The sequence below is a fragment of the Nannospalax galili genome, unplaced genomic scaffold, assembly GCF_000622305.1.
Source record: "Nannospalax galili isolate Female #2095 unplaced genomic scaffold, S.galili_v1.0 scaffold290, whole genome shotgun sequence".
In the NCBI taxonomy this organism is placed as follows: Eukaryota; Metazoa; Chordata; class Mammalia; order Rodentia; family Spalacidae; genus Nannospalax; species Nannospalax galili.
The window spans coordinates 3,207,459-3,222,383 of record NW_008331486.1 but is presented as its reverse complement, the minus strand read 5'-3'; the positions used below and the strand labels follow the sequence as shown (position 1 = coordinate 3,222,383).

The window sequence follows — 14,925 nt, the reverse complement described above, 5'->3', positions numbered from 1 at the left end:
AAAACACCAAGACTAGAGCAACTTGACGAAGGAAGTTTATTTTGGTTTATGGTTCCGGGGGCTAGATGTCCATAATGGCAGGGAAGGATGGGTGGCAGGAGTGAGGAACAGAGTGAGCTGGAAGTCGGGTGAGGCTATAAATTCTCAAAGCCCACCTCCTGTGTCTCTATGTCCTACAAGTTCCATAGCCTCCCCAAACAGCACCACTAACTAGCGACCAAGTGTTCAATTACATGAGCCTGTGGGGGACATTTCTCATTCAAACCACCATAGTCAGTATGTCAGACATTGTGCAAACAGTGCTCTTAGCCCATGGACTCCTCAGTCAGTCCTCTGAGGTAGCTGCTATTATCATCCCGTATTACAGATGAAGAAACCAGCAAGCTTAAGCTGGTAAAGTCTTAAGCCAAATTGCTCAGCCAGGATCTGGACCAAGGCAGTTGAGCCCAGCCTAAGCTGTTTAGCTTCTCACTTGGGTCTGGAATATTCTCATTACACCAATATTATTGATCTGGCCTTTTTCTGGGGGAGCTTGTGTGAAAGAGTCTCTATGAGACCTGCCTAATCCCCCAGCAAGAATTAAGAAAGAAAAATGTGGATTTGTAAAAGGCAGTTTTCTTGGACTTCAGTGTTGAATCACGTGTTCAGAGTAACAACCCTCCCTTCCCCAAAGTCAAGACTCATCAGTCCCGCACCAAGTTCAGAAATGGATTTCCAAGTTCTTCTTTACCTTTTAGGGAACAGTAGGAAGGATCCAGAGCAGAAATCAGCCCAGAGTGGAGTGTCAGTTCCTGACAAAACTGAGCATAGATAGGAATATTCGTAAAGAAAGATGGTGGTGGCTCAGCAGTTAAGAGCACTGACTGCTCTTACAGAAGACCTGGCCTCGATTCCCAGCACCCACATGGCAGCTATGAACCGTCCTTAACTCCAGTTCCACGGGAATCTGAAGCCCTCTTCTGACCTCCGCAGCATTGCACAACATGGGTGTACTCACATACATGCAGGCAATACACTCATACACATAAAATAAAAATAAAATTTTTTTAAAAGGTAGGTGGGTGAGGTGGCTCAGTGGGTAAAGGTGCTTGCCACCAAGTCTTATAAACCTGAGTTTGATCCATATGGTAGAAAGAAAGGACTGCACGTTGTCCTGTGGCTTCCACACATGGGCCATGACACACGTGCAATCTCTCTCTCTCTCTCTCTCTCTCTCTCACTCACTCACTCACTCACTTTTTTTTTTAAGTGGAAAGATCTTGGATGAATCAAATGATAAGGAGATTTTATCAGGAAGCTTGTACTAACATGGCCAGTCATAGGTTGAATGTTTAGGGTGTGTGAGATTCGTTAAATTATTTCAGATCATTTTCATTTTGAATTTATATAAACTACAAGTTAAGTGATTAAGAACCCAGATGGATCAACAAATCTACAAAAATCTATATTTATGGTATAAGCTATACCTCTTTATAATTAGCCAGTAATTTATAGTTTGCAAGAGGAAGAAAGGTTCAAAACTCATCCATGATAACACCAAAAGCCCCTTGAAATTTTATTTCCTCCTTCCTGTGCCTTACCTTTGTGATCTTGGGCAGGTTTCTTCATGGGATCCCAATCTGTGAAATGGGATGCTGAGATCTGCTTCTCCAGGCTGCTGGGAGGACTCGGGGAACACACAGTACATTTGGCATGTGATGAGCAGGTAGTAGAAATGAGAGCTTCTTGAGGAGACAAGCTGATTCTATTAGGAAGACCTGTACAGGAGCAGGAGCAGCACTTGAGCAGAGTCGGAGTTACGTTTCAGGGATAAGGACCCTGACTCCCCAGGAGTTATACTTCAGGGATAAGGACCTCCCACTCCCCAGAGTTATGCTTCAGGGATAAGGACCTCCCACTCCCCCAGAGTTATGCTTCAAGGATAAGGAACCTGACCACTCTGGAGTTATGTTTCTGGGAAAAGGGACCCCGACTCCCCTGTCTCCCTCATTGACATTTCCTAGGAACTTGCAAGGACTGCAAATGAAAAAAATGTGCAAAGGAAACCAGCCTGAGGTTCCCCTGCTGCAGCCGGACCTCTGTCCTGTGGTCAGGAAAGGGGAGGCCGGGCATACAGTCCAGCACCTATGTAGGGTCTTGGAGTGTCCATGCCAGGAATAGGGTGACAAGATGAAACTGCATAAATATCATGGCTGATTTCTATTACATTATTTAATATGAAAAGACCCCCTTGGAGGTGCCACAATGGTAATTACAGTATTCTCAGAAAAAAATGACATAGTACAAAATTGGAGAATTTGTGGTGTATACAATATTTTAAGTTATAAAGGCAGCCTTTTATTATATGGAAATCTGAAAAATACAGAAAAACACAAAGGAAAAATAAAGGCACTCACAATCGCACTGTTCTATTGTGACCACTGTTCACGTGCTAGAAATAGCTTTCCTAACCCCTGCACTTTTACGTTTTTACGGTTGTGATTATCCTGTAAAAATTGTGCTTTCATTTGCTTTTTTATATAAAATAGCACGCTATTACAAACATTTTTATAACAAATATGTTTATAGGATTACTTTTAATGTCTATGATATTCCACAATATTTTTATTTAGTTGTCCCTCCCCCCATTATCAAATCTAAGTTCCCCAAATTTGATTGTTATCAAAATGCAGGTATCAGTGTCTAGGGAAGAGGGAGGATTGGCTTCAAGGCTTCCAGGGATACAGAATCTGTGGGTGTTCATGCACCTTTTATGAAATGGTGCAGTATTTCTAAAACCCTACATACATCCTTCCAAATACTTTAATCTCTAGGTCACTTATAGCTTATAGAGTACAAGCGCTATGCAGGTAGTTACTAACTGTAGGTAATGAATGTGACGTATAGTCTATATAATACAGACACAACTTTTCCCAGGTATTTCCAGTCTGCAGCTGGTTGAATACACAGAGGTGGATACAGAGGGCTGACTGTATCATGACCAAGCTTGGTACCCAGACTCCACCTTAAATTTATAGAAGTGGATGGCAGTGTCTCAGACAAATTGTGCTGCTGGGATTATGGAGAATGGAGGGACTCAGAGGTGGCTTACCAGGCCAGGGTCTCAACAAGGGGCTTTCCAGGTTCAGAGCTAGCTCCTTTCCCCTAATGGGCTGAAGAGACCCCCTGCTGAGTGAGATTTTTCTGTTACCTGTAATGAATGTGCCTACATCTGATGACCAACAACAAATGTGCCTATTAACTGACAGATTGGCACTGACATGGGATAGGTAGCAGGGACTTTAAGAACTACCTACATTTCCATACTTTTTTAAAATCAGAGGTTCAGAGCTAGCTCCTTTCCCCTAATGGGCTGAAGAGACCCCCTGCTGAGTGAGATTTTTCTGTTACCTGTAATGAATGTGCCTACATCTGATGACCAACAACAAATGTGCCTATTAACTGACAGATTGGCACTGACATGGGATAGGTAGCAGGGACTTTAAGAACTACCTACATTTCCATACTTTTTTAAAATCAGAATTTTAAGCCAGGTGTGGTGGCACATGCCTTTAATCCCAGCACTTGGGAGGCAGAGGCAGGCAGATCTTTGTGAGTTCGAGGCCAGCCTGGTCTAATAAATAAATAAATAAATAAATAAATAAATAAATAAATAAATAAAATGAGAATTTTAGTATATGTAATATTGAAACAGTACGCTGTCTGGAGGGTGCTAAAGATGGTAATCTGGTTTTGCATATGCTAGGCAAGCACGCTATACTGAACTCTACATGCTCAGCCTAGAAACACAGTACTTTCTTTATCTAAATATAGGACATTAGAGTTTCAAAGAATTATATAGGCTTCTGAACATGTATTTTCTTCAGTAGTCTAAAAAGAACTGAATGTATGTAAGAACTCTGGCAGAAGTGCTGACGACATGCCAGAGAAAAGATCAAAAACCATGAGATGAATTTCTGCAATGCCACAGATGAGCATGGGGCATATTAGGGAAGAGCTGCTGGAAATGAGCAGAATGCCTTAGACTGATAAGGAGAAGTGCTAGACAGGAGTTGTCAACAAGTTGACAACAGCTGCAGAAACGTGTCTGAAAAACTGCCTCTGCCAGGAACCCACACTGCCTTACTACTTTCCTCAGCCCTCACACCTTTTGTCTGACCAAACACACCTTTTGGAGGCAAAATAATAAGAAAGATTCCTGTAACTCTCATCTTTTCAATAACCATCATCAAATCCTAGGCACAGCCTTGAGTCTGACCAGTGAGCCACTAGGTGTTATCTGAGAAAACATTGTCATTTGGGTTGACAAAGAAATCATAAATAAATTTATAAAATGCTCCAGTGTCTTAAGATCTTTGAGAACCTTGTATGTGAGGAGGATATTTAGACTTTTGGCTGCCAGTCACAGGGCACCTGTGCTGTGTCTTTGCTATTTTCATAAATGTCAGTAAAAACATGAGTAGCCAGCAGCTGCTGTCTCTCCATTTCCAAGACCCAGAACCTGATAGCTATTTCTGTAGCTTTCGTGATGGTGGTGGTTTTAATTTGTGACCTATGATAGTAGATCCTGATTGTGGCGAATTATTATGCAGTGGTGATTATCAGTAAGCACATTAGTAGTGGTGCCTCATGTGGCACAGGTACATTCCTAAGTCAGTGTTCTGTCCATGTCATCTCGATCTTCACCGTAATCCTTTTGGTATAAGGGTTCCCACACTGCACATTAAGAAACAGGCCAGAGGGAAGGGTAACTGCTTTTGTCAGACAATGGGCCCATCACATGTGACTGCAGTTCAGTCTGACTCAAAGGACATTTCCCTTCCCCTTTTATCTGGTTTGGACAGAACTGAGAGAACAGGTAGAAAAAACAGCTCTCTGCCATCTTTTATAGTTGCACCCTCTAGACAGGTGTTAACATCAGCTCTCCCCAGTATGTGGTAATTTCTGAGTGTTACATTCACCATTTCAGACTTCCTCCCCTCCTCCTGCCCCTTTGATCTTCCAGGCCCTCAATACCGCCTGGAGAAGCAGAGCGAGCCCAACGTCGCTGTGGACTTGGAGAGCACGCTGGAGAGCCAGAACGCGTGGGAGTTCTGCCTGGTCCGCGAGAACAGTATGTTGGCTGACTCGCTCCATGCCCTCTTTGTTGCAAACATGCTTAGAAGCGATGTGTTTGGGAACACTTGCTGGCCTAGCTCCCCTAAGCAGATTGAAAGTGACCATTTTCCAAAACAGACCACAGCCTTCGTGTTAGACGCGTGTCCCACAGCAGAGTGACAGTCCATGCTGTTGCTAATCTGCATCCTCTTTAGCTCCGTGATTAATATTTTGCTGTTGAACTCCATCGCCCTAATTTTTGAACGGCCCTGGAAACAGAAACAAGAGGCCCTTTCTCAGCAAAGGCTCCTGTGTATACACAGCAACTGGCCCTGTCATTATCAACTGTTCAACATCAAGTTTTAGAAAATTTTAGCCACTTGAATATTCTTAGCAGAAGGCAGTGTAGTGATTCCAAGTGGCACATTGAGAGCTTCTTTAAAACTTCAGTGAATTCCTTTCTTTGCCTCTTTGGTTTCTGAGTTGTGAAGCTCTGCTATCCCTCTGCTCTGTGCTCCCCTGGTGTAAGGGTCATTCCTGGTCCATCCAGGGCTATTTCTTCTGCCTGAAGTGCTCTTAACCTTTTTCTCATGAGCTCTTCCTCAGTCTTGGCCCAGTTTAAATGTTACCTCTCCAGAGGCAATGCCTTACCACATCACTTAAACTTCATCCATTCCTCATTTGGGCCCTCAGTATACTGTCCCAGAGCATACTGCTTTTTCTTCATGGCATTTATTTCTATTGTTTATTTTTCTCAATGCCTGACTGGTGTCTGCCTCCCCCACTAGATTATAGGTCTGCAAGGGGATTTCTGACCGACACCAGTTGGCTTGTCATTAACCCAGCAGTCTGCTAAAGACCATATACTGGGGGCTGGAGAGATGGCTCAGCAGATAAGAACACTGGTTGTTCTTGCAGAGGACCCAGGTTCAGTTCCCAGCACCCACATGGCAGCTAACAACTGTCCAAAACTCCAGTTCCAGGGGATTTGATGGCCTCTTCTATCCTCCATGGGCATTGCACAACATGGGTGCACTTACCTACATGCAGGTAATACATGCATACACATAAAATTTAAAAATATAATAATACATGAAAAAAATTTTTTTAAAAGAAAAAGACCACATACTGAAGGAATTCAGGACAAGTAGACTGAATGAAGGAGGAATAGATCTTTAGTCTTGTCACTGACTAAGCCAGACCAGACTGCCACCCTTTGACCAAAACCCCTGGCACCTCTTCTGGAACAGCCTGCACAGTCACTAGGAAGGGAGATGTACTCTTGGCACTCAGCAGCAAACTCTCAAAGGTGAAAGATTGCCAGCCTTACTGTCTGCAACCAGCTGTCAGAATCCTGTGTGAGAACATAGATTTAAAAATCATGATGCTCAAATGGTCTAAAAGCATTTTCGATAAGTAGTAAATGTCCATAAAAATGTTCATTTTTATCAAGAACCTAATATACAACTATTTGGAAGCAAAATATAATACTTTCCTTTTGCCAAATAAGCCAGGTGTTTTAAAAATAATCCTCATGGACTGAGTGTGGTGGTACATGTCTGTCATCCATGCACTTAGACCAAGGCAGGAGAATCAGGCGTTCAAGGTTACCCTCAGCTATATAGCAAGTTCAAGGCCAGCCTGGGATACATGAGATCCTATCTCAGAAATCAATCAATCCATCCTCATGGAAAGTTGGCGTCCTCAGACATAGGTGACAATAGTGGAGTCTCACAGCAAAGCTGGATATAACAAGAGACCTGAAAAGATTGTAACCAAGATTTCTTCTTAGGGAAATCTATCCTGAGAAAAGATCGAAAATGCAGCAGCAATTTATGTAGACTCATGGTTTTCATAGTATTGTCTATTTTCCAATGGAAATAGTCGTAGCTTTGGGTATGTTGCTGTATGGAGAACCAAGGCAGAATTTCATGGGATGTACTTTCTGATAACAGTGAAATTAGGCTCGAAATCAGGAAGAAGGCGAGAAAACCTGAGTGCATTTGGAAATTGAGAAGCAAGCTTCTGAACCTACCGGTTAAAAAAATAATAGTGGAGGTACTGGAGAGATGGCTCAGCAGTTAAGATCACTGGCTGCTCTTGCAGAGGACCCAGGTTTGATTCCCAGCACCCATGTGGCAGCTAATAACTGTCTGTAACTCCAGTTCCAGGAGATCTGACGCCCTCTTATGACCTCTGTGGGCACTGCACAACATTGGTGTATCTACATACATGCAGGCAATACATTCATACATATAAAAATAAAAATAATAGTTATATGAGGATGAATAACTCTGAGGAGAGAGAAAATAAAAAAATGAAAATAATAAATAAAATGTTAATCATAGTGGAAATTAGAAAACATTTTGTTGGAAGAATAATGAAAATTCTGTATATTAAAATTTGAGCCAGGTGTGGTGGCAGGCACCTTTAATCCCAGCACTCTGGAGGCAGAGGCAGGAAGATCTCTATGAGATCAAGGCCAGCTGAGGCTACAGAGAAACCCTGTCTTTTTTTTTTTAACGTGTATGCGTGTATTGCCTGCATGTAGGTAAGTGCACCTGTGTCATGCAAGGCCCGCAGAGGTCAGAAGAGGCTGTTGGATCCCCTAGGATTGGAGTTAAGTGCAGTCACCACCAGTGACAGCCACTCCTCCTTTCTCGTGGGTGCCGCTCCTTTGTTCTCACGGGTGTCAAGGCTGCTCCTCCGCTCGCCCTGGGCTGAGGCCGCTCTTCTGCCTGCCCTGGGCTGAGGCTGCTCTTCTGCTCGCCTGGTGCTGCCTCCTGTCATCGCTGCTTCTGCCCAGTCCCGGACCCCAGGGCTGATGAGGAGACTGTGTCAGTGGAGCCGCATTCAGGCACAGGAGACCAGGTTCAGCGACACAGGTCTGCTTTATTGCAGGAAGGCACAAGCTTATGTAGGGGTAGTGGTCCAATCACAGCACAGCAAGTAGGATACCTTATTAGCATAACAGACTTAATGGCCTATCACAGAATAGCAGGTAGAATGCCTCATTAGCATACTGGGTTTCAAATTACAGAGTCTGGATTCCTAGAAACCATGTGACCCCAACTGTTGCAATATCTAAGTGTTGCAATTTTGGATTCCAAGGGTGGTGATTAGGGAGTGGCAAGCTCTAGGCATCGGTCTCATGATCTGCCAATGGGAGCAAATGTCACAAGGCATTCCTTGTGGCTCCAGTGGTCAGGCTCTTGCCTCAGGCCTGCTGTATGGCTGTCAATAAGACTTTCACCCTAGACTCAAGCCTGTCTCCCACAGTTAAGGACAATTGTTAGCTGCCATGTGGGTGCTGGGATTCAAACCCGGGTCTTCTGCAAGAACAACCAGTGTTCTTAACCACTGAACCATCTCTCCAACCCCGAGACCCTGTCTTTAAAAAGAAATTGAGGATATGACTCAAGTAGGAGCTTAAGGAAATTTTACAGCTTTCAAGTTTATTACAAAAGAAGAGAAGCTAGAAAGTAATAATCTAAGCATCAAAAAAAAATTTTTAGAAAATAACAGAAAAGAAAACCTAAGAGAATAAAAGGAGAGAAGGGCAATAAAGAGCAGAAATTAATGAACTAGAAAACTCAGAAACATTAAAAGGAAGAGTTGGTTCTGCAAAAATACGAATAAAATCCATAAACCTATTTTGGCATGGATCAAAGTCGAGAAAAAAAAATAACAGAGAAGTACAAACAGTAACAGGAGGGAGAAGGAGACACACTACAGACCCGATGATAATTAAACACATCACATAGGATTTGTGTGTATAGTGTATGTGTGTGTACATGTGCAAATGTGCTTACCCCTGCAGATGCATATGAAAGCCTTAGATTGACATCAAGTGTCTTCCCCAGTGACCTTCCATTACACTTTTTGAAACAGGGTTTCTCGCTGAACCTGGAGCTCTCTGTTTCAACTAGACTGACTGGTCAGCAAGTCCCAAGGATTCTTCTGTCTCTGCCTCCAGTGCCAAGGTTACTGGCTAGTGCCACCACACCTGGAGTTTTGCGTGGATGCTAAGGCTCCAAACTCAGGGGTTCATGCTTATACACTAAGCACTTCACCCCTTGAGCCAGCTCCCCAGTCCCCACAGGATTATTTTGAAAAACTCCATTCCACCTTTAATCCCAGCACTGGAGAGGCAAAGGCAGGCCAATCTCTGTGAGTTCAAGGACAGCTAGGGGTACAGGGAGACCCTGCCTTTAAAATAAAGTTATGGAGCTAGAGAGGTGGTTCAGTGGTTAAGAGCACTGGCTGCTCTTGCAGAAGACCCAAGTTCAATTCCCAGCACCCACATGGCAACTAACAAAGGTCCATAATTCCAGTTCCAGAGGATTCCAGCTCCCTCTTCTGACCTCTGTGGGCTTTACATAACACAGACGGGTACACTTACATACATGCAGACGATACACTCATACATGTAAAATAAAAATAATAAGCCGGGCATGGTGGTGCACGCCTTTAATCCCAAAACTCGGGAGGCAGAGGCAAGCGGATCTCTGTAAGTTCAAGGCCAGCCTGGTCTACATAGTGAGTTCCAGGACAGCTGGGGCTACAGGGAGACCCTGTCTCAAAAAGACCAAATAATAATAATAATAATAAATAAAATATTTTTAAGATAAAAAGTTGTGTTTAGCAAGTTTGGTATGAAGAGAGGTAACTGGTGTAATATTAAAGGGAGAAGTGATAGGAATATGCAGTGTCTCACAGAGACTAATCCCAGCTATATAAATAAACTGGCAAATAAAAAGTAAAGAAGGAAGACGTTAGTAGTTTTCCTTTTTTGTGTATACATTTGTGCTTTCCAGAATTTCTAAAAGAGAGTAAACAAGAAATAAGGGAAAATTCACATGGACAAAGATTGTGCAGTGACACATCCTAATGTAACACTTCTCATGACACTCGACCTGAAACCACTCCCAGAAGCACAGCTTGGAGCCAGAGGCAGAACTGTGCAGCACCCCACCCCCCACCCCCTCACTCTCTACTTCCTACCTGATCTCCACAGGTGATCACTCTCCTCATCATTTCTGTCATTCTTTTTAACTTATTTTATGTAAATGAGTGTTTACCTGCATGTATGCCTACATGCATACAAAGTGCCTAAGGAGGTCAGAAGAGGGCATCAGATCCCCTGGAACTGGAGTTACAGTTAGTTTAACCACTGTGTGGGTGCTGGGAATTGAACCCAGGTCCTCTGCAGGAGCAGCCAGTGCTCTTAACTGCTGAGCCAGCTCTTAGCCCCTCTTCTGTCATTCTTTAAAGACTCTTAAACTTACTTTGGCAAGTGATTGACAAATAAGAACTTCATAGTGGATTCTATTATAAAAAAGACTTCTTGATACACAAACAGTATATAGTATGATTATTTATTGGCATCTTGATTAATGTTTTGAATATGTTCACACTTACATGTAAGAAGACATTTTTAGGGAACAGAAGTATGGGGACTGGGTCTGTCTTGTTCCATCCTGCATTTCCCTCCCAGAGACAACAGCTGTCCCTAGTCTCTTCCATGTCTTTCCAGGGATGGTTTCTGCATGCACACATGTATACTATTATGTTGCACATATGTGAATTAATAATTGTATGTATATGCAAGCATAGCACATGCACACATTCATGTTTGCATTCCCTTCATTTTATTTTTTAATAATTTTTAATTGAATTTTTGTGTATTTCATACAGAAAACCATCTTTGTACCCTCTTCCCCTTTGGCACCCTACCATAGTCCCCCCACTGGAGTTCATACATTCTGTCATTTGTGTTGAGGCCTATCATGTAAAGTTACTGTCCCCAGATGTCCCTCAGTGCAAGTTCATCCACTGGGATCTAGTCAGCCTATCTAGAGTCCCTCCTGTTAAGAAAGTCAGCTCTTCATCACCCAGCAGTAATCAGCTGCCAATAATTCTTCCACTAAGATTGGGGCCTGCTGCTCATTTCCACAGTTCTGTGCTGGGTTTTTGTCTATTTAAGTTTGCTTGGGTCTTGTGCATGCTGACACCATTGCTGTAGGTTCATATGAAAAGGGTCCCAAGAGCCTGTAGGACTATTTCCTTATGATCATGCATCTCCTCCCTGGCTCTTCTCTTTCTGCCCACCTCTTCCACAATGGTCTCTGAGCCCTGGGTAGGTGGATTTTAATATAGGTGTCCTGACCAAGGCTCCACACTCTGCAGACTCTTATTCTCTGCATTTTGGCCATTTGTGCCCTTTTGCTTTCCTGGCCAGGGCTATTGCATAAAGGAGCATTGATGAGAATTGAAAGATGCATTAATGTTCTCTTCATCCCTTGTTCTATGTTCCATGAGCCCTAGGTGTAGAGGTTGCATCCTAGATGTGCCACTTGCACTTGGGCAGTTCACAGACAATCTCTGTGTATGACCAGTTGTGGAACTCTGTAATTATTTCTGTCTCTTGAAAGAGAAGCCTCTTTGATGGGGACTGAGATACTTGTCTATAAATTTGAGGATCCATATTTTGTATATAGTAAGAAACTACATTTCTCTAGGAATGTGACAGCCTTGGAGTTTTCTCTAAGATCTATGACCTCTCCTGCTATGTGTATTTGCCTAGGTTTACAGTACCACACATCAGTTTCCTCCCACTGAGTGGGCTTTAATTCCAATTAGGTAGGTGTTGATTTTCCCCAAGCTAAAAATGCCACTAATGGGCTGGAGAGATGGCTCAGAAGTTAAGAGCACTGACTGCTCTTGCAGAGGACCCGGGTACCCATATGGCGACTATGAACTGTCCTTAACTCCAGTTCCAGGGGAATCTGACGCCCTCTTCTGACCTCTGCGGCATTGCATGACATGGGTGCACTCACATACATGCAGGCAATACACTCATACACATAAAATAAAAATAATAAATTTTTTTAAAGTGCCACTATTGCACCATGTTGTTTGTTGTACTGCTCATTGATGTGGTTTTTAGGCCTTGAAGCTGGGGTTGGACCATTGATTGATGTTCTCCCTTAGCAGCTTGTATAGTGCACTCGAAAGCTATGAGAGCTAGCCTTCAGAGGAGGTGCCTTCCCGGTCGTTCGCAGTTCTGTTGCTCCAAATCCTGTGTCCAAAGTATGTTCTGTTTTCAGCAATAGGGTCTTACCATCAACTTCTGGGAGGCAATCAAGGACTGTAGCAATAGCCTGTGTAATTTTGGGAGTCTCTTGGATTACCCTGGCCAACAACTCAAAGGAAGGTTTCTCCTGTCTGGCACTGTTCCTTGTTATATAGTCTTCAGCAATACTCACAGACTCATGTAGGGATATTGTGTTTGTAATTTTTCAGTAAGTTTTTGGACTAATACAATTCCCTCTGTTTTCTATACTAGCTAGGCACTATTTATTGCTCTTCCTTCTCTCCCCACCCCCCAATTTAAAGTGTCTCCATTTTCCCAATTTCTCCCTTGATAGTTTTTGTATGCTGTGGTCCTACCTCTTTTGAGCTCCTTTTCCCCTTTATTCCCATAGTTCTTTGTCTAGCCCTCCCTTTCCCCTCTCCTTTACCTCCTTTTTGTTGTTTTGTTGTTGTTTGGTTGGGGGTTTTTTTGGTCTTTTTGATTGGTCTTTTTGAGACAGGGTCTCCCTCTAGTCCCAGCTGGCCTAGAACTCACTGTGTAGACTACAGTGAGTTGAGGCTGGCCTCCCTCTGCCTCCAGAGTGCTGGGACTAAAGACATGCGTCACCACGCCCCAGCTTAACTACCCCCTTTTTACACATTTATCCCTTAGTAACACCTGTCTCCTACTCTTCTTCTCTCTTGGGTTCCTTCTCCCTCTACCTCCCTGGTTCCCTTTCCAGATTCCTGCAATTTTATCAGGATATGTACTCACTTATAAGGATTTGGTGTTAGGATCCACAAATAAGGGAGAACATATGTTATTTGTTCTTCTGAATCTGTGTTTCTTCACTTAGTATAACAGTTTCTAGTTCCATCCATTTACCTGCAAATTTCATTATTTCATCTTTCTTTACTGCTGAGTAGAACTCCATTATATAAATTACCACATTTTTGTTGAGAGGCACTTAAGTTGCTTTTTTAGCTATTGTGAAAAGAGCAGCAACAAACATGGTTGTACAAGAATCTCTACAATAGGATGAGTCCTTTGGGTATATGCCAAGGAGTGGTATAACCGGGTCATGTGATAGGTTTGTTTTTAGTTCTTTTTTTCTTTTCTTTTCTTTTTCTTTTTTTTTTTTTTTTTTTTTTTTTTTTTTTTTTTTTTTTTTTTTTTTTTTTTTTTGTCTTTTTGAGACAGGGTCTCCCTGTAGCCCCCAGCTGGACTGGAACTGGCTATGTAGATCAAGCTGGCCTTGAATCTCAGAAATCTGCCTGCCTCTGCCTCTGCTGGGATCAAAGGTGTACACCACCATACCCAGCTCATTTTTAGTTTTTAAAGAGTTCTCTACATTGCTTTCCATAGGGATTACAAGAGCTCATAGTTCTACCAGCAGTGAATGAGTGTTCCATTTCTCTACATCCTTACCAGCATTTAATACCATTTGTTCTCTTGATCTTAGCCAGTCTGACTGGGGTAAGATGAAATCTTAAAGAGGTTTTCATTTGCATTTCCATAATTACTAACGATATTGAACACTTTTTAAGATGTTTCTTAGCCATATTTATTTCTTTTGAGAACTCTCTGTTTAGATCTCTAGCCCATTGTTTAAAACATTAGGTCATTTGTTTTCTTGATTCTTTGTTTTTTGAGTTCTTTATATATTCTGGATGTTAAACCTCTGACAGATGTGTCACTGGTGAAAATTTTTTTCCCACTCTGTCATTTTTCTTTTCACGTTCTTGATTGTTTCTTTGGCTTTACAGAAGCTTTTTAGTTTAATGAGGTTCCACTTGTTGACTGTTGACCTAGTTTCCTGGGCTATTGGTGTCCGGTTTAGAAAGTCCTTTCCTACATCTATATCTTGTAGGTTTTTCCCAAAGTTTTCTTCTAACAACTTCAGAGTTTCAGACTTTACATAGAGGTCTTTGATCCATTTGGAATTGACTTTGGGGCAGGGTGAAAGATAGCAGTTTAGTTTGATTCTCTTCTGCAGGTGGAGATCCAGTTTTGCCAGCACCATTTGTTGAAGATGCTGTCTTTCTTCCATTGTGTGTTCTTGGCATCTTTGTCAAATATCAGGTGGCTGAAATTACATATACTCAGGTTTGGGTCTTCCATTAATCTCTGTGTCTTTATTTTTGTGCCAGTACCATGCTGTTTTTATGACTATAGCTCTGTAGTATACTTTGAGATCTGGTATAGTAATCCCCCGGCATTGCTCTTTTGCTCAGGGTTGCTTTAGCTGTCTGGGGTCTTTTGTACTTCCATATCAATTTAAGGATTTTTTTTTTTTCTAATTCCGTGAAGTATGTCATGGGGATTTTGATTGGGATTGCATTGAATCTATATATTGCTTTTGGTAGGATGGTCATTTTCAGAATATTAATTCTTCCAATCCATGAGTATGGGAGAGCCTTCCATCTCCTGATGTCTTCCTCAGTCTCTTTGTTTAAAGATTTAAAACTTTCATTGTAGAGGTCTTTGTTGTCTTTGGTCAGGTTTATTCCAAGATTGTTTATTTTCTTTGAGGCTATTGTAAATAGAAGGGTTTCCCTGCACCCTTTCTCTGACTGCTTATTATTGGTATATAGAAAGGCTACTGATTTCTGTAGGTTAATTTTGTATCCTGCCATTTTACTGAAAGTGTTGATCAGTTCTACGAGTTTTCTGGTGGAATTTTTGTATCATATCATCTGCAAAAAGGGATAATTTGATCTTCTTTTCCAATTATTACTCCTTTAATTTCCTTC

At 42.2% G+C, this 14,925-nt stretch overlaps 1 protein-coding gene across 8 annotated transcripts in view; it reads left to right on the top strand.

Moving 5' to 3' along the window:
• Mapkap1 (MAPK associated protein 1) overlaps window positions 1–14,925 on the top strand; it is a 246,942-nt gene that overhangs the window by 168,863 nt on the left and 63,154 nt on the right. For 7 of the 8 annotated variants that reach the window (XM_029559663.1, XM_029559662.1, XM_008824842.2 and 4 more), the window contains one exon: window positions 5,006–5,113. The exons of the other annotated variant lie outside the window; for it this stretch is intronic. In XM_029559663.1, coding sequence (XP_029415523.1) covers window positions 5,006–5,113 — 108 coding nt within the window. The remainder of the gene's footprint in view (window positions 1–5,005; window positions 5,114–14,925) is intronic. 8 annotated transcript variants of the gene reach the window in all.